This window comes from Mixophyes fleayi, chromosome 12 (genome assembly GCF_038048845.1).
Source record: "Mixophyes fleayi isolate aMixFle1 chromosome 12, aMixFle1.hap1, whole genome shotgun sequence".
Classification (NCBI taxonomy): Eukaryota; Metazoa; Chordata; class Amphibia; order Anura; family Limnodynastidae; genus Mixophyes; species Mixophyes fleayi.
In genome coordinates this window covers 72,934,248-72,955,296 of record NC_134413.1, presented here as the reverse complement: position 1 = coordinate 72,955,296, position 21,049 = coordinate 72,934,248, and the positions used below count along the sequence as shown (strand labels likewise).

The window sequence follows — 21,049 nt, the reverse complement described above, 5'->3', positions numbered from 1 at the left end:
AAAATTTTCACTTGTGCAGTGCCAGAAGCTGGGAGACACTGTGACAAATGGAGCCCATCACTGACCAGGCTTGTAGAACAATCCCTGCACTAGTCTGACTTACTATAACCGGATCACTCTGAATAAGTCTTATTGCAAAGGTGAAATGAAAAGAGTCAATACTACTGAACTTTTATATTTCAGATCCCCATAAGATGTAGCAAAGTTTTCCACCCCTGTAGACACATCTTGACCCACTTAGCCATGGGCATACCATATAAATGAGAGCTTTTGTACAAAAATGACATCACAATATTGCATTTAGACCGTGGGACACATTTTTCAAGCTTCATAATCAATCCCCAATGGCAAAGTATTACAGATTACAGGATTATTATATGAACTCACACCTTCAATTAGAGAGTATAAACAAACATACTGTAACAGTGTCTCAGATCCCACATTATATCTCCAACCCATTGCCAGAATTATATATTACTCAGTACCCAATATATCAAGGTAATCTTGTTTTAACTGTGTACAGTGTGGACGATATATGGTAGATAAAATAGTTCCACACATGAGTGATCACATTTTGTGTATAAACTATGTAAATACATTATACTTAGTTTAATTTACATTAATAAAATCAACTGTTTTTACAATATTAGGAGTACTGCAGCTCCTTGTTTCATGTCTAATTGCTTTTGTCCTATGTGATATCCAAGACCTGATTTGTTTGTAAACCATTTACTCAGAACATGGGAATGTTTTCTCACCTGCATGGGTTCTCTGATGTTTGATAAGTTTTGAGTTCCATGGAAAACATTTTCCACACTCAGAACATGGAAATGGTTTCTCACCTGTGTGAGTTCTGTAATGTTTGACAAGGTTTGACTTCTGTGCAAAACCCTTCCCACACTCAGAACACGGAAACGGTTTTTCCCCTGTGTGAATTCTCTGATGTTCAATGTGTTTTGATTTCTGTGCAAAACATTTCCCACATTCAGAACATGGAAATGGTCTCTCACCTGTGTGAATTCTCTGATGTTTGACAAGTTTTGATTTCTGTGAAAAACATTTCCCACACTCAGAACATGGAAATGGTTTCTCACCTGTGTGAGTTCTCTGATGTCTAATAAGTTTTGATTTTACGGCAAAACATTTCTCACACTCAGAACATGGAAATGGTTTCTCATGTGTGTGAGTTTTCTGATGTTCAACAAGATTTGATTTGTATACAAAACATTTCCCACACTCAGAACATGGGAATGGTTTCTCGCCTGTGTGAGTCCTCTGATGTTCAACAAGTTTTGATTTATGTGCAAAACATTTCCCACACTCAGAACACGGAAATGGTTTCTCGCCTGTGTGAGTTCTCTGATGTTCAACAAGTTTTGATTTCTGTGTAAAACATTTCCCACATTCAGAACATGGAAACGGTTTCTCACCTGTGTGAGTTCTCTGATGTCTAATAAGTTTTGATTTCTGTACAAAACATTTCTCACACTCAGAACATGGAAATTGTGTCTCATCTGTGTGAGATCTCCGATGTTCAACAAGATTTGATTTATATACAAAACATTTCCCACACTCAGAACATTGGAATGGTTTCTCACCTGTGTGAGTTCTCTGATGTTCGACAAGCTTTGATTTATATGCAAAACATTTCCCACACTCAGAACATGTAAAAGGGTTCTCAGCTATGTGACTTTTCTGATGTTTATGAAGAGATAATTTAACTGTACAGCTTTTCCCACCCTCAGAACATGGAAATAATGTATCATCTGTATGAGCTGTACGATGTGTAACAATATCTATGTTATCAGAATTACATTCCTTATGATTAGAGAGTTCAGATGATTTATCTGCACTGTAATGTATTGGATGTATATTTAGGGTAATTGGGTTTTCTCCTGTAGAATCTTGAGTGATGTTGTAATCTTCCATTTCAAAATCTGTAGATAAAATCAGTTGCTCCCCCAAGATATTCTTGCGTTTACATCCATCTGCTGAAAGTAAAATAAATGTAAGGAAGGACATTGAGCTGCATATAATTACATATATAATTACAATACCCAAAATTTTTAAACTATGAGCGAGTTGTTCAGTTGTTTAATTTCAATTTGCAATTGACGAACACTTCATTACAATTATAAAAGCGCATTATCAAGCACATTGTATAGATGCAGTCATAATTGGAATTCCTGTAATGACTCAATAAACAAAATATATGACTCTTTACTGTAATACATTTTATTACTCACCGGTTCCGATATATGTAGGGATTTCCTCCTCCTTACACTGCTGATCACCCCTCACATACGTCTCTTCCTCTCCCTCTATAATTTTTATTTTAATATCAGTCAGGACGTCATCCTAAATAGCCCACAAAAGAATGATAATTTTTTAGTCAAGTTTTTTTATTGGTATTTCAAAACAGAACATAAAGAAAATAATTATTTCTGAATAAACGTGATAGATATAAATCACCGGGTGTGACACATTACATCAAAGTTTAGTAAATTTCCAATACTTATGCAGGTATACAAAAACATACAGAATAATATCAAGATTGACAATAATACAGTATATATCAGATGGCATGGGTCCCCATGGACACCCCTGATCATCATCATCATCTATTTCTTTATATAACGCCACTAATTCCACAGCGCTGCACAGAGAACTCACTCACATCAGTCCCTGCCCCATTGGAGCTTACAATCTAAATTCCCTAACATACACACACAGACCAAGAGAGACTAAGGGCAATTTAATAGCAGCCAATTAACCTACCAGTATGTTTATGGGGTGTGGGAGGAAACCAGAGCACCCGGCGCAAACCCACGCAAACACGGGGAGAACATACAAACTCCACACAGATAAGGTCATGGTTGGGAATCAAACTCATGACCCCAGTGCTGTGAGGCAGAAGTGCTAACTGTTAGGAACCCCTCCAGCCAGTACAGCAAAACCCGGAGTCTGCTCCGAAAGTCCGGTGTTCACTGTTGGGACAGACTTGGCTGCAGACAGAGGGTTGTGAGATGTCCACTGGCTGGGGAGAACCCAGGAATAGAGTTACAGAGGGCGTAGAGTAGGAAGTGCAGGAGCGAGTCCAGTGAGACACCGAGTGGATGGTGTCAAGACTGATATATCACTCATTGCCACTGGAATAAATAAGGAACCGTTGATAGAGAAGTTCCCTGATCCACAACGATTTCTGTACCGGTACTTGTCCGGAAAGGAACGGAACTTACAGTGATAGGTAAAGATGATGAAACTGAACGTAGGCAGTAGCCAAGGGTAACTACAACCCACAGTACCGGTGAGAGTCTAGAGATTTTAGGGAAATAGTTCTTAGGCGATTGCCAGGGGTAACTGCAACCCTCAGTACCGGTGAGAGTACGGAGATTTAGGGGTACAGTTCTTAGGCAGTTGCCAAAGGCAAGAGGGGGCTGGACTGTTTCTGCATTATCCACAAAGAACTCTTCCCACAAGGCAACCAGATCAGGTCCCTTGCCCATTAAAGGTAACTAAAAGGGTTCAGGTTCCAGAAAGATTGACCCCCTGGTAATGGCAAAGTCTACAGACAATATAAGAGGGGAATGGTCGCAGAGTTGTATCAGTCTTTCTAATGTAAGATTTTGGCTATGAAGGCACAGGGAGGTGCCCCGGGTGGAGCCGCCTAAGAAGGGATGCGATGAGCTTGCTCCACTGCGAACTGAGCCGTAAAGGAATCCTTCCCAAAAGCTTGAATTAACCATTTCTCCAAGAAACATTCAGTACCAGGCCCCTCCACTTATTCAGGTAACCCCACAAAACGAGTATTATTGCATCAGAGACTCCCCTCACTATAAGAAAGCGTCTGCTTACATGCCAACATCTGAGCTTCCAAATTATCAATTTGACCCTTCATAGGTGCTGTAGCATCTTCTAGAGTCTCCGCTTCAGCCACTCACTATTGGATTTGTTGCATATCATGTCTGAAAAGGGAAAGGTCGGCCAGCACCGCCCCAATGTTCTCCGACGCCCATTTTCAGATCTGCCAATAGCCTGTAGAAGCTTTTGAAAATGTGACATCAGGGTACGTAGGTGAGGTTGGTGCATTAGGAACAGTGGTAGTTTGGGAGGACACACATAATGGAGTTTCTCCAGAACTGTCAGTGGGTGTAGAGGAATAGGCAAACCGGTCAAGCCATCCGGCCAGAGCAGCATGATCATATAACGAGGAAAATACATCCCAATATAGAGGAATGGGTATAATAATAGTGTTGTATTTCATGGATAAACACTTGTATGAAAGTCTTACCATGAAAGTACCCAAGGCAGGATCATAGAACAGAGTCAAGATAGTATAGACACCACTTCTAAAAGGCAAACTGGATAATCCAGATATAGGCATAAGGTTCAATAAATAAGCTAATGACTGTCCCAGAGGAGTAATATATATTAGATGTCAAGTGCCAGGATGTTATCACAGCACAAACAGGCAAGATAGCATAAGTCAAATTACAGCCACTGTGTGAGGTACCTGCATGCACTCAGAGCCTGAGGCCCAGCTGTTGGGGATCCAATCTGTATCTCAGGATGGAAGGCTGACTTGGAGCAACAGAACTGTGCAGCATGAGGACAAATCGCCGCTCTCTATGGTGGAAAATAGGGCACTACCAAGACGTCAGCCCAGATTACAGGACAGGAACAGAAAATGTCCATCCCCAGCTCCCAGGGCAGAGGGGTATAGTCTACAGCATTGTCATGTACTCGAGTCGCACACAGTAAAGGGAAGAGCCTGAGCAAGTGTCGGCACCCGACAGTGATGGGTAAGTATGGTGATCTGTCTCACCACAGCAGGGGTCCCTGGGGTGTCCGCACCAACAGTCAGCGCCGGCAGCACGGAGAGGCAGAAGCGCTGTCCACCAAGGAGTCAGGCTGCAGCGGGTCCGCTCAGATAGCAGCCTCTGCACACCAGGCTGGGGTCTCGAAGAGCAGCGCCGCAGCCGCGGATCAGGAGAAGTACCCCAGAGGATGCCAAGAGGGGTAAGTAAGCTCCAGGACTAGACAGAGTCCAAATAAACCAGCAAACTCAAAATGGAGGATAAATGCAGGAATTTTAGGATGGAGAACGTAGCAAGCATACTTGTACTCCATGCATGTCCAGGACACGACCCCTTTAAGAATATTATATTAAATAATATCTGATTTAATAATGTGAGATGAAACAGAAGAATATGAGAGTATAAGATCCACGCTGTTTTTTTACAGATAATATAATAAAATCACTTTGGCATTTAGGTATTTGGCAAGACCCTAAAATGTCATCTACCTGAAACTCCTGTGAATAAAGAGGACGGAGATATCTCTCTGGGGTATTTCTGTTACTGGATCCATCTGTAGGAAACACACAGTGACTGATTACATTGTTTATACAAGGAGAATATGTGACTCTTGTCTGTAATAAGTGTTTATTACTCACCTATGCTGATTTCCTCCTCCTTACACTGCTGATCACCCCTCACATACGTCTCTTTCCTTCCCTCTATAAATTCTAATTTAATACCAGTCATGACGTCATCCTAAACAGCCCACAAAACAATACAAATATATTTAATAATAACTGATTTAATCATTTATGATGAGACAGAGGAATGTCAGTGTATATGACTCACACAAGTTTTTTTTTTTTTACAGATCATATATTGGAAAATTCACTTTAGTATTTGGCGAGACCCTAATATGTCACCTACCTGTGGACTACTGTGATTTTCCTGTGTACAATCCTGTGAATAAAGAGGACACGGACATCTCTCTGTGGTATTTGTGTTACTGGATCCATCTGTAGGAAACATACACTGAGTGAATACATTGTTTATATGTGATTATCAGATGATGTGTATCTAGGTGGCCTTCAAAACTGCTCTCTCCCCTACAATAAATGAAAATCTCCTCTTACCCAGTGATTTGAGAATCCAGTGATTCTCCATCATTACGTCTTTGAAAAGACTCTTCTGCCCTCTTAAATACGTCCACTCCTGCATGGAGAAAAAGACAGTGACATCCCAACACTTTATAGGAACCTGATACACCCAATGATACAGTCATCATGCAGACACATCACCTAGTGTTACTGTATTATGTCCCATTCCAAGCAGTCACCTCTCCAGTCACCAGCTGAATGATCTTGTTGGGCAGTTCCAGGATTTTCTTGTCATTGTTTTCCTCATGTATCAGTGAGTGAGGTGGAGGCACCGTGATGGGGCTCTGGGTCCTGCTCAATACTCCTGACACACTGGAGGGTGGACCACCAAATCTCTGTATCACTATGGTGCAATCCTGTGTATTGAATTGGAGAAAAAAATATGAAGCTCCATGTATTTGGAATTTTTAGGAGTTAACTACAATACAATAATAGTATATTTTACAAATACAACCAATATCCTATATGTAACTATTTCATATATACAGGAAAGTAGAGTGTATATAGCATTTACATCTACTGCAGCTCAGTGGGCTCACCTATCACCCAAACCTTCAGTGGGTTCACCTTTAAAGACAAGTTTAAAGTGGGTTCTTGTAGTAGACAGAGGACTCAGAATGGCCAACCTACGGAAGATAATAGGAGAAGTAAGTGCTAGATACATTCTACTAGACAGTCCATATAGGAAATACTTACAGGTAGGACAGGGGTTGGATTTGTAAAACTAGCCCTTCTTGTCCATTTTGCACATTTAAAAAGTCCAGGAAAGTGGAAACATTCTATAATTGTAAAACTTACAACTAAAAATACAGCAAAACCTGTAACTCATTTTAATCAGAGTTGGTATTTCAGCAGTTTGAACAGTGTAGTAAATCGTACAACTCCAGTGAGTAAAACATAACCTAGCACAGTCCCATTGGGGTTGCACTAATTTAAAAATCAAAATCCATTCCTAATTTTAATAAAGCATTCACTACGCTAATATTGAAACTGAGGAAAAGACCCACAATCCATGGCCTCCTATGGCCCTATCACACTACTTAATTTGGATATTAAGCTGCTGGCTAAAATCATGGCCACTCGTTTACAGTCTATTTTCCCATCACTCAGTGATTGAAATATGTATAAGCCATCGTGGCGGTGGCCTCCTCATCCTTACAATATCCTTCCAAGAATATACTACTTAGCCTGGACGCCAATAAGGCGTTTGATGCAGTATCCTGGCCCTATATGTATGAGGTACACAAACGTGGGGCATTCAGAGAATATTTCACTGCTCTGATAGGGCCTGAGTCATTAAGGAAGGTATCTCTGTTATTTGTGTGTATCATACGCATTTCCCTTCTGCGCATGCCCAGAACGAGGACACTCGGCCGTCAACGAAAGCAAGTCCGCTGCGTATGCCAACGCAAATGACAGTTACGGCGGTCTACGGTTCTTTTGAGATTTCATATTCCACATATGTATTGTACGCATCCTGCAGTGTCTGGTCTAGTACAGCAGAGTGACCCTACGCCCATAGTCATCACCACACGTATCCTGAGATCCGCTCCTTGCCGACTCCAGGAGTACGCAGAGATGATTTACGTAACGTTGAGAACAACTGCACGATGCGCTCTGTATGCTGCCTTAATGACTCAGGGCCATAAGCTTTTTCTATTCTTGCCCAACCACCTCTCTACTAATCAATGGCCTGATTGGAGAGGCGGCACCCATGACGAGGGGTACACGTTAGGGCTACCCCATGTCACCCTTACTCTTCAACCTAGTACTTGATCCTATGCTTGAGACCTACATACTGTATTTCGGGGCGTCCGTGTTGTATTTATCAAGCTGTCCGTTTGATAAATCCCTGGCATTATACCTGATCCTTGCTTTACCTGACGCTACTTGGCTAGAAACATAGCAATTAAATTGGCGTAAAGCACTATCCCATATCTAGGTATAGAACTTTCTAAGAACCTTGGTCTCTTCTATCAACATCATATCTCGAAAGTTGTTGGGAACCTAGTAACGAGGTTGAGGGCTGGGGTCATCTTTGTCTTTACTTAATGGGTAGAGCAAATTTACTTAAGATGAAATCCTCCCCTAGACTTGTAGAGTATTTCAAAACTTCATTTGGGGGAAAAAAATCAAGAATTGGGCTATTGAAACTTTAACAACCCAGGACTAATGCTGGATTTCATTTGGCCAATATAGAACTCTATAATCAGGCTGCTCAACTTCAGTACCGGAGGGATTTGATACAAGGGTCTGACACCTATGCGGATACCTCACCAGAACAAAATTTCCTCCCTGGCCTAAAATTGACTGCTTTCCTACATCTACATGACCACAAGGTATCAGCGACAGTTCTTGACAACCACCATTTTATGTCCACTAGAAAATTGTGGCACATCATACATACATTGAAACTAAAACCTTACTTATCTATCCATCTTCCTCTATTTGGGAACCCTAGTTTTTAGAATGGAGAGGCTGCCTAGCTATTCACTATCTAGAATGACGCGGGGGTTAGAACGGTGGGGCAGTTCCTTACTCAATCTAAGAAACCCTTGACTTTCCAACAAACAGGGAACCTGCACGACGTGATTAGACCGTGCAACCTAGACTTTTACAGACTCACATTATGCAAGTGTAGTGACCAGACCATTTTCTCAACAGGATTGGGACCCACCCGCTCTACTATGATACATTGAAAACGGGATTGGATGGGACGCTTTGTACCTACTAATTTTTTACTTCTTTACAGCTCACAGTGTGTGTGATGGGACCTGTTTTATTCCTTGTTATATATCACTATATAGATTATTATCCTTTCTATAATATTCATCCATTATAAACAGTGCGTGTGCTGGGAACTGTCTTATTACTCTTTATATATCACTATATAGATTATTATCCTTTATATAATAATAATAATAATAATAATAATAATAATAATAATAATAATAATAATAATCACCCATTATAAACAGTGTGTGTGCTGGGAGCTGTCACATCCCTCTGCATATATAGTAATTATAACATCCCTCTCCTCTATATAATAATAATCTCCCATTATAAACAGCATTTTATATGAGCTGTAATGTCTCCCTATACAGACTCCTCTGTATAATAATCCTTCATATCTCTGCTCTCAGCATAATAATAATATATTGTTAGAAGATATTACCTCAGCCTTGTACAGGTCCTGGATGTTGTTGTTATATATGAATGAGTTAAAGCTGCTCTCCAGGTTGTAAAATGGCTCCTGCAAAAGTATGTGACCACGCCCCCTCTGGAACGTCACTGGTACATAACTGTATCAGCTGTATTATGTCTGGGAGACTAAGGGAAAATGGCCGCCGCTGTTCTACATTAAGGACAATATAGTATTAACCTATTTTACTCTAGTGATAACATTGCTGCTAGTCAGCTATATGCTACGTTCATTACTAGCTGTTAGAAGCTAAATCCCTTTCAGATAATTCTGTGACATCACGAGGTCATGTGACTGCTGTAGTCACATGGTACACAGTGCAGGAGCTGCTGCTGGATAACTTCCTGTTCCTGTGTAGTGGAGGAAAGGTAAGAAGTAGTGATGTGATGGGGAGGGGACATGTGTGACTAAAGGTGCTGGGCAGAGAGGGGACATGTGTGACTAAAGGTGCTGGGCAGAGAGGGGACATGTGTGACTAAAGGTGCTGGGCAGAGAGGGGACATGTGTGACTAAAGGTGCTGGGCAGAGAGGGGACATGTGTGACTAAAGGTGCTGGGCAGAGAGGGGACATGTGTGACTAAAGGTGCTGGGCAGAGAGGGGACATGTGTGACTAAAGGTGCTGGGCAGAGAGGGGACATGTGTGACTATAGGTGCTGGGCAGAGAGGGGACATGTGTGACTAAAGGTGCTGGGCAGAGGGGACATGTGTGACTAAAGGTGCTGGGCAGAGAGGGGACATGTGTGACTAAAGGTGCTGGGCAGAGAGGGGACATGTGTGACTAAAGGTGCTGGGCAGAGAGGGGACATGTGTGACTAAAGGTGCTGGGCAGAGAGGGGACATGTGTAACTAAAGGTGCTGGGCAGAGAGGGGACATGTGTGACTATAGGTGCTGGGCAGAGAGGGGACATGTGTGACTAAAGGTGCTGGGCAGAGAGGGGACATGTGTGACTAAAGGTGCTGGGCAGAGGGGACATGTGTGACTAAAGGTGCTGGGCAGAGAGGGGACATGTGTGACTAAAGGTGCTGGGCAGAGAGGGGACATGTGTGACTAAAGGTGCTGGGCAGAGAGGGGACATGTGTGACTAAAGGTGCTGGGCAGAGAGGGGACATGTGTGACTAAAGGTGCTGGGCAGAGAGGGGACATGTGTGACTAAAGGTGCTGGGCAGAGAGGGGACATGTGTGACTAAAGGTGCTGGGCAGAGAGGGGACATGTGTGACTAAAGGTGCTGGGCAGAGGGGACATGTGTGACTAAAGGTGCTGGGCAGAGAGGGAACATGTGTGACTAAAGGTGCTGGGCAGAGAGGGAACATGTGTGACTAAAGGTGCTGGGCAGAGAGGGGACATGTGTGACTATAGGTGCTGGGCAGAGAGGGGGCATGTGTGACTAAAGGTGCTGGGCAGAGAGGGGACATGTGTGACTAAATGTGCTTGGTAGAGAGGGGACATGTGTGATTAAAGCATGTGGGCAGAGGGGGCGTGTGTGACTAAAGGTGATGGGGAGGGGACATGTGTGACTAAAGGTGCTGGGCAGAGAGAGGGACATGTGTGACTAAAGGTGCTGGGCAGAGAGGGGACATGTGTGACTAAAGGTGCTGGGCAGAGAGGGGACATGTGTGACTAAAGGTGCTGGACAGAGAGGGGACATGTGTGACTAAAGGTGCTGGGCAGAGAGAGGGACATGTGTGACTAAAGGTGCTGGGCAGAGAGGGGGCATGTGTGACTAAAGGTGCTGGGCAGAGAGGGGACATGTGTGACTAAAGGTGCTGGGCAGAGGGGGCATGTGTGACTAAAGGTGCTGGGCAGAGAGGGGACATGTGTGACTAAAGCATGAGGCATGTGAAGGAGAAGTCTCTTCCCCACACGGCCCCTCCTCAAACAACAATAACCTGACAACACTTGCTAACTTTTCTCAGATATTCCCCATGACACGTATTACATGATCTTTTCCCTGACAGGCCTCCTGCCCACAATCGTGTCTCACTGCTGCCCACCAGCTTTTACCTCACAGGCCCCGCTGCCTCAATCCTGACACCTCTCTTACTTCAAAATGAAAGAGGCGCCTTTTATTTGAAAGAGGAGTAGATCCTTAGCAGTGAATGAGATAATAATACAGAGATCATTATTGCCATAGATGTTGGGGTTTTCTTTTTTTAACTGTATCTAGTCAGAGTTTAGTTAGATGATATTATCATTACAGGCCATTAATATAATTGCTTTTGTCACAAACTGTACATAAGACACCTCAATTATCTCACAAAAATAACAATACATCCAGATTTCAATGCACTGTTTTTAGGTGGCGTACTTCAGCCTTCTCACTTATCCATAACTTTAAGTTTTGGTATACTTCAGGCATTAATTGGGGATACCAGGAACCACTGTAGTATATTGTAGGGAACAGGCGAAAGGGCCATTTAAGACATCCTAGAAGTTCACCGACACTCCTCCTGCTCTATACTCTTCTCTCCTGTTAGGCCTTCAGTTTAGATTAAGTGCCCCCCCCCCCCCCCTTCACAATGCTGGGTAACTCTGCGGGACCTAGGTATAGACGCTACAGATGTTCCCAGGTAGTGATTGCAGGAATGGCCGTCACTGCTTCACAGTGCTCTGTAGTGCACAGTGCTGGAAGATAGGTTTAGCAAGTTGGAATGGCTACTTGTTAGTGTTGGGGCAGCTTCATGTTTCCTTAAGGGGCCTGGGTCAGGTGGGGGTTACTGGGTATATATAAGCCCCCACTGGGCACTGGATGTGTGGACGGTGAGTCCTTTTGTACAGCTACAAATGCATTTTTTCTTGTACTACAAAGCAATTTTTGTTACATACCATCCAGACTGCTGCAACCTCCATCTTGCTGTAATGATATCTTGGTACCCTACAGTCCATTCAAATAGTCGCTGCAGGAATAACCTCCCTACTCTCCATCATTAATTACTGTTCTGCTACTGAAATCATCTTGTTTTCCATTTTAATTATCTTTTCATTGCAAAAGTATTTAGAGCTGGCCAATCCATTTCCACCTGTTATATCTATTATCACAATCTGTACGTACCCACCCTCTGCTCACGTTGACGCTTTATTTTTCCTAGGTTACCTCTGCTCTCAGGACTTCGACCCTTCTTGAATGCTGCCCCTGGAAATCTTCACAGAATGTCTGTCTGTCATGTATGGTCTCTAACTGCAGGACCCTGCTGAAAGCTCATCTGTTTACCGGACAGTTCACATAGTGCTTGTGACTTACTTCTCCCAGAGCTGCGCTCCAGAGGGTAAAAGGACACGTTCTGGTGCGGACTGTTATGTGTTTTCTTCTTTAAAGTATCCGTTCATCAAGCGATATTAACGAAGGAGTACACAAGAAACATAATAAAAACAGTTTAATTATTTTATTTCTACTCCTGAACTTCATGTTATTATCCCACCTGATGAATTTAACGCGAAGAGTGATAGTTGTGTTGTCACTTGTTATGATGAGGACCAGCAAGTGGAATATATAACCTGATATTGTAAATGGACGTTATCAGACATTTGTGTGCGCTGTTACATACTACAGACAGCTGAGCTTTGTAATATATATTTGAATATTTTGTAACCAATACATAATGTGATGTAAACAACATACTGAAAGCAGATTTTTTTTTTTGTATATTTGAGAGTGAAGGGTTGTTATAAAGAAGTTATTTCTTTCACCATTAATATTACAGCATCTTTATTATTTTGCCTGCTATACTTTCTCCAAAACATCTCAATCTTTAGTATATCAAGTCTGTATTTTACCTGTAATTTCTATGCCAGCCAAGGTTCTCCCCCAGCAGTGGAGGACCCAGGAGGGGGTGAGTGATCCAGGGGCTGGCGGGACCACCACACTCATTGGGGTATATTTACTAAACTGTGGGTTAGAAAAGGTGGAGATGTTTGAAAGTAACACGGCCTGTGCACTATTACTGTTACTACGGTAATACTGCACATTATTACCGCTAGTGCGGTAAGTTTTAACGCTGTTTGTTTTGCTCAGGGAGCAGCGAGCAGACGTCCGGGTTCAAATTACTGTTATCAACGGTGATAGTGCAGAAGCCGATTGAATTCCCCCCTAGGATGATCTTGTTGTTAGATGTGTACACATTCATATGAATTGTTAACGAGTAACCACAAGAGAAATTAGCTCTTAAAAGTTTGTCCTCGTATGTACATTTTATCAAAATAAAAAATAAATGGCTAAACTAATGTTATTATTTTGTTAGGGTGACTTGGAACCAAATTCAAGACACGCTGCCCACATTATACTATCATGTTACTTTGTACTGATACTACCTCAGTGATATAAGACAGTAGTAGACTTACAAGATTTCAATCTTGAATCAATATAAGCCAATATGTATACATGGATATCCTCCTGGAATCTTGTCCTCTTACTGGATCTCCTTTATGATAGGTGCTCAAAAGACAAGTGACAACTGACCTGACAAGGCACCAAAGAAGCATAAAAGCAATGTATAATACAAATATTGGCTTATATTGATTCAAGGTTGAACTCTTGTAAGTGTATATCCAATAGGGGATTGAGAACACCCATCACGTGGTGTTTTTGTCGTAATTATCAACCCCCACTGGATCCTTGGGATATTTAGTGGTTTTCGGTGTAACCACATATTATATGTTACGCTATGATACGATTTTTTCTTTTCACTTTTTTTATGTGACCATAATCGTGGTGAATGCCAGAAATCTGAAAGTTACTTTGATCACTGCAAATTTCTGGAATTTGTGGAAGACATACATCAAGATGGAAAGAATATATATATATTATTTCACAGTTGACTCTTTAAAACTGTTATTTTAGCACATTGTATGTGGATTGTGTGTGTGTGAGAACAGAGGCTGCTTTCAGTTGGCCTGCGCAAATATACCAATCTTTTTATTGTATTATAATCAACAATTGTCTGAGACGCAAGAGGAACCAAGTATGACAGCCAGCATCCTGCTGCACAGCGGATCACTAAAGCCATGACAGCTATGTTATCACTGGATGTGAGTTCAATTTCCCCATCAATGCATCAGGTTATAACCGATTAGTTGAGATCATGTGTCCACGTTACCAAATTCCATCACAATCTTATTTCTTCTTAACAGCAATTGCTGTACTGTGAGGTTAAACAAAAAGTCCTTCAGTCCCTAGAAAATGTCATTGTACCGACTGTCCACTTAGCTACAGATATGTGACAAGCGGTACTGGTCAAACAAAAGACTATATAACTGTGACAGCCCACTGGGTTGTGTATAATACACAGTGTCAGGTCATTCACCGCACCCTGCCATATAGCCGCTCACTAGGACAGATGTGATGCTGCCCCTCACACACAATTACCTTCACAGACAAACATTTAGATTGTAAAAGCAACATATATAAATATATATATATAATATATATATATACAGTATATGCATTTTGTTTGTGGGGGGAGGGGGGTGCTGCTCACAATCAAACAGTTCCCTATTTTTCCCCACTAAATATTTCAGATGTCGCTGATACTGCCCCTGGCACTACTGTCATCAGATTTAAACATCTTTGATTTTAAAATTAAGAAAGAATAGTTTTTGTTAACTCTTAAATAGTTAAATAATATACCCATCTGCTTCCACTTCTAAATGGCAGCTGAGAACAGGAAGGACGGCTATACATTGAAGATATCGATCCAATACTCACGAGATCTGACATTTTACATGAAATGACATTTTGCCTCATTTTCAGATCGGAATTTGGAGCAAGACACTGAGTCATGTCTCAATTCGACTCTGTACCCTAAAATTCCTGTCTATCTAATTCTATCTCCGTACCGCTCATCTCTAGTGAAACATAAAAAAACAAAATGTGGGGGAAAAGTAAAAATTCTTCTTGTTTCACACACAACAATGAGAAATACCCCACTAAGTAGTCTTATGCCAATATATAGATAGTTTTTTTATAACATAACCATTCAGGTCATGGCTTCACTTCCCTATAATTCACACAGTTCATCCATGTTACACATATGTACATAACTAAGACATAGGGCTGTCATACATATGGCCATTTACAGTTACACGGCTCTCAACCAATGGCTGATCAGGGATTACTGGGCACTGAGCTACCTGGGTTGGTGATGTCACAGAATTCTCTTCAATCTGATTGGTTGGAAACAGCTGTTTACACTTGAATTTCAAACAGAGCGTCTGTCATCTCCACAGGTAATGTAACAAGACTGGGACGGGGATTATATTATAAATGGGATATATTCAGGGGGTGAGAATAATTTACAGTCTGTGTATTCCTGGTTTACCCATCTCTAAGCCCTGTGTTAATGGCTTTAACCTGGTAACAATATTTACAGTACAGTATAAGTATAAAAAGAATGTGGACCTGATTTTAAACCCAAATACATGTAAAAATCCAATTAAAAAGTAATGTGGAAAATAGATATTTGAGTAATGTCAAAAACTTTACATGAAGCATATCTTCATGTAGCTACTTCTGCCATTGATTTAATTTCCTATGACAGTAAGTAACAAGCTTAGTGGGAAACAGTCACTATCATATTTTTACAAGAACTATATTTAATACTGCAGTTTACATTAGAACGTTACACATGAGAATGTTTGATTTTGGCACACTGGGTAAGCACTTGCCAAGGTGATTATTTTAGTCTGGTGTAAGGTCCTAATGCAGGTTACCCATAGACTGGTCATTAGGATACCTCCTACCTGCCATCAGAATCGTTAAGAGGTACAGAATTCAAGATAACTGGGGGAGACTACTTTGTGGTTTGCCTATGAGTAGTGACTAACGAGATTGTGTCTGACCTAATAGATTGGCAGATTCACAAGTAATTCCCCATGATTCACACAGTTCATCCATGTTACACATATGTACATAACTAAGACATAGGGCTGTCATACATATGGCCATTTACAGTTACACAGCTCTCAACCAATGGCTGATCAGGGATTACTGGGCACTGAGCTACCTGGGTTGGTGATGTCACAGAATTCTCTTCAATCTGATTGGTTGGAAACAGCTGTTTACACTTGAATTTCAAACAGAGCATCAGTCATCTCCACAGGTAATGTAACAAGACTGGGACGGGGATTATATTATAAATGGGATATATTCAGGGGGTGAGAATAATTTACAGTCTGTGTATTCCTGGTTTACCCATCTCTAAGCCCTGTGTTAATGGCTTTAGCCTGGTAACAATATTTACAGTACAGTATAAGTATGAAAACTTGGACCTGATTTTAAACCCAAATATCTCTAAGAATTGAAAGGTGAACACAAAGGGGAACATTTTCTAAAATGGTTTTACAGAAAATGTGTATTATTATTATTATTATTATTATTATTATTATTATTATTATTATAAATTTTTAAGGCCAACTGTGCTTTACAGATTAGTGAGTAAAACATGTCATACATGAAACAGGTACATACAATATAGATAAAATAAAAGCCAATATAAAAACCAAGGGTAGGGAGAGAGCTTACAATCTAATGAGAACAATCAAAGTGCAGCAAATAATGTATAAGCCAAAAATGCCCCATAGCTAATAAAAAATGCCCCAGTTAGTGCCTTGTGCATTTCCTACACCAGGTCTGACGTTCTATGGGCCCTAGTGATAGTCTCCAGCCCTTTATTCAGGTAAGCCCACTTGTGGGGTCACAGGGGGAGCAGCAGATTAACCTGTATATAATAAAAGAGTGAATCTACAGGACTGTAATGGTGCCCATGTGCATTAGCCCCAATGTGAACTAAACTAATCCAGAACTAACAAAATGATTTTAGTCCATCTTGAGCCCCCCGTGATAGAGAACCAAAGATGGATGGAGAGAAAGGGGGTGAGTGGAAAGTAACAGAGATTTGAAAGGATGAGGAAGTAATGGGGTGAGGGGAGAAGGATGAGCGAGGGGAGACAAGACAAGGTTGGGGGTAAAGTGTAGAATACATTTAAACACAGTGGGCCTGATTCATTAAGGAGAACAAAGCAATAAAGGACTATATTTGATCCTAGACAAAACCAGGTTAAAATGCAAGGGGTGCAAATGAGTTTATTATTTTGCATATAAGTTAAATACTGGCTGTTTTTTCATGTAGCAAACAAATACTTGATAGCTTTATTTTTACACCGAATTTTAAAGCTGAACTAGGACATGCCCTACCCCTAAATTTACCTCACTCTCCAATGCAACATGGTTTTGCCAAGGTGCAAAGTTACTCATTTATTTTGCTTTTCTTTCCTTAATGAATTAGACCCAGTACCTTTGGGACACATTTTTTGAGACCTGCTTTTAGTAACTTTTTTTTATTAAATAATGAAGAGCTCTGAAAGTAACCATGTTTTTAATAATTTTCCTAACAACAGATTGATTGCTAAGTCTGACAAGAGACAGAAAAATGAGTGAAGACAAGCCTGTCATCCGCAGTTCTTCCAGATGTAAGAAAAATATAAATGTGTTCGTTAGGGCGGGGAACCCAGTGGTAATATCAAACAAGAATTTAATACGGACATTTAGGGCACCCAGTGGTACACCCAGCACCCCCCATCCCCCATCTTTCATGTAAGTCCGATGTAACTTGTTGAGTCCTGAAGCCGCTGTCAGCATGTTCTGTTACAGACAGATAGCGCTCACCTTCCGGTCCTGCCCTGGTCTCTGGCTGTAGGAGAGCAAACTGCCAGTTAGGGGTAAGAGAAGAACTGCTCCGGGCCCTGACAGCAGAGTTTGCAGGGTAGTTTGTTTTCTATGATTGTCAGCAAATTATGGCTCCATTTGTGTGTTTATTAACAGATTATGGCCCCGTTTTCTATGACTGATGCTATAATCCGGTGACAATTTTTTAACGTTATCACTAAATATTATATGGGAGCTGCTTTACATATATAAAATAGCAGATTTCCTCCAACTGGATATGGGCTTTTTCTGGTAAGATATATTTTCCTCCCTATATCATGTTTGCGCCAATGCCTCTCAGTATGTGTTTTTTCCTTGTTTATGGTATAGTTTCACCACAATTGATAAGCAGTATGGTAGTTACCTCCCAAATGTCCCAATTTCAGCAGAAGAGTCCACTATCCTGCCCGGGGACATATTTGTCCAGCTTGTGGGAATGTTGGGATAAGGGCGATAGCTAATGACCACGCCCTCACTGTGCCTTGACCACGCCCCATCAAGATGTGGTCATGTTTGTCTACTTTGTATGTCCCTGTATTTTGTATACTCTGTTTTTCCCAATACCTGTTCTGCCGATCACTGTGTTATATTACATATCAACTACAATAGTAATAATAATTAATGGGACTCATGTACTAGCCAAGGTCCACGGTTATGCCGCGGTAGCTAGCTTTTCCATGTAGATCAGTTATGGACTCTCTATCGGCATAGGCCACATTCTAATCGGAAAATTTCACAGAAGCGATGTTCAAATTGAAAGTCCCTTATCCCACCTGAGTGTCAGACGGTGCAGACTGGATCTACACACAAGAGGGAGCTATTGCACACAAAGGAACGCATATAAGAGACAACTGGGGAGGAACTAAGGGTGAAAGGCACAAAACAGGGATAATGAACAAACACATGGATGAAGATCAGACACATAAGGAACATGTTTAACAGATTTTATATTGCTAATACCATGGGTAAATTAATGATAATTTATAGTAAAACAAAGTCACCCATCATTGAGAATATATTAGCTGATAATGAATATTCTTGTCTCCCCAGTGCCAGAAGCTGTAATGGAGACCCTCGTTGGAGATCCCAATGACACCTCCCGGAGGAATAAGGAAAACATCGCTGGACATTCCATCGCTGAGGTAAAATGTCTTGTCTACTATATTATATATGGAAGATCGTTGTTCAATTCTAAATTGAGGCACAGGTTAAGCTTCAACACATGTGACAATGCGCTTATGTTGTAATATTGTTACATTTTAGTTATATTATAAGTAATATTCAGTCTTTATTCCATGCCTCCCAACTTTTGCAATCCCCGAATCAAAACAAAACACAGTTTGCAGCAGTGCGTCCATAAATGGAGGTGTGGTCACATCACAATGGGTGCGTGGCCACACCCTCATGGGCACCCTTTACCATCCTCCCCTAACAACGCCAAAGATTTTAGTCTCTTCTATGTATAAAGATGTACATGTAATATTATGGGCCAGATTCATGTTCAGACTTATCTTGCGTGAAATAGACCTGCGCTTGCTCCAAAACGGACTTTACTCCAATTAACGCAATTGCATGTAATTCATGTCCAAAGCAAATGACACTTACGACTGCCTACAACACATAAGGGAACAATGGTGGCAAGGTTTTTCTCCTGGACAAAACCATGTTACAATGCAAGGGGTGAAAATAGGGTTATTATTTAGCACATAAGATAAATACTGGCTGTTTTTCATGTAACACACAAATACTTGATAGCTTTAATTTTACACTGAAATTTAAAGTTGATCTAGGACATGCCCAACCCCAACTATAAATCTACCATGACATTTTAAATTTGCCTCCCACTCCAAGGCAACATGGTTTTGCCAAGATGCAATGTTACTCCTTTTTTTACTTATTTTCTTTTCCTTAACGAATCAGGCCCATTGTATGTACAATATGCATTAAGGAGATCTTGATTTATGTATTTAATGTAAAAAAAATATAAATATGATTATACTGTTTAGAGTTGTTCATCATTTTTTTTCTAGGCTTTATTTAAATACCTTATATTGCACATACGCTTGTGTGTATACTGCGCTGTGCTCTGTTAATGTACAACATGTAACGTTTAGGCAGATTGCACTTACACCCAGATTCAAACTGAAACACATCTTGATGTCCGCTTGGATTTGAATATGGGTTCCGTGATCTTTTCTTAAGAGCAAGTTAGGTGCAAGTTGCGTTCGGACTTGAATCAGGCCCTATATGAGCCTCCTCTTCAAGGTTCTCATGTTTCCCTAACATGATCCTCACCAGGTAGTGGTCCAGGTACCAGTTATTCCCACCAATGGTTCTTTAACATCCATCTTGCAAAGAGCCTGTGGTATGAATCAGCAGTCATTTTTATACCAGTATCATGTAAATTTCATCACTTAAATTCAAAGTTGAAATGTATTAATAGTCTCTAGTAACCTCTGTCCTTGTTATTCCAATTCACTGGCTTTCCTTTGTATTGAGAGTCATTCATTTGTTTCCCTCCTACAGTATGTTTGTAATGACATTTACTTTTTATTTTCCCGGTTGTCTTAGGAGAGTGTATCAAGCCCGAAGTCACCACCACAGGGATTTTATGTGGGCTCCAGCTCGGAGGTATTTTCTACATATATAACTTTCTAAAGATATAAGTCTTTCCATCAGTGGACTCTTCATTTTATATTTACTTATTTTACACCAATGGTATATGGTTGAGGTTGAAGCCATAGGTCCTGGTGGTGATGTGATGGTGGGTGGTCTACAGCAACATCAAACTGTGTGGTGTGGTAAGACAAAAACTGAAATCCAGTCCCCTGGATAAGTGTAATTAAAATTATTGCCCCCTTGTTGTTCATAATTAATCCCTAAATGATATTAATTATTATTAGTGCCCCCTTGATGATTATAAATTATAATAGTGCCCCCTTAATGATATAATTATTTTAGGGTTTCTCTCTTTTTTCGTCTCTCTTGTGTCCAGCACCTGTTCACGCAGTGTGTGCAGGGAGGCCCCTGGACGTGACGTAATAACGCTGTCATACTTAGGGGAGCCGGGGGCCCCTGCATACAGTCACATCTGGGACTAGGTGCTGCTGGCAATTAAGATGGCAATTTTTAAAGGAGAACCCCGGCGTGATCTGTGTATCTGCTAAAATGTAACATTCTCAACTTGTATAAG

At 41.0% G+C, this 21,049-nt stretch overlaps 1 protein-coding gene across 1 annotated transcript; it reads right to left on the bottom strand.

Annotated features, from left to right (window-relative positions):
• Nucleotides 1–718: 718 nt before the first annotated feature.
• Nucleotides 719–5,585, bottom strand: LOC142108684 (uncharacterized). Its single transcript, XM_075192528.1, has 4 exons — nt 5,456–5,585; nt 5,306–5,370; nt 2,247–2,358; nt 719–1,991 (listed from the first exon to the last, which is right to left on the bottom strand). The coding sequence occupies exons 1-4, from the start codon at nt 5,544–5,546 to the stop codon at nt 730–732; spliced, it is 1,530 nt and encodes a 509-aa protein (XP_075048629.1). The 5' UTR covers nt 5,547–5,585; the 3' UTR covers nt 719–729.
• Nucleotides 5,586–21,049: the final 15,464 nt, after the last annotated feature.

Excerpts from the sequence above, each read along its gene's own strand:
- LOC142108684 (XM_075192528.1), bottom strand. The coding sequence starts at position 5,546 with ATGACTGGTATTAAATTAGAATTTATAGAGGGAAGGAAAGAGACGTAT. Across the intron at positions 5,371-5,455 it reads GGAGGAGGAAATCAGCATAG|ATGGATCCAGTAACAGAAAT; the intron begins GTGAGTAATAAA and ends TGTTTCCTACAG. Across the intron at positions 2,359-5,305 it reads TTTATTCACAGGAGTTTCAG|GATGACGTCCTGACTGATAT; the intron begins GTAGATGACATT and ends TGGGCTATTTAG.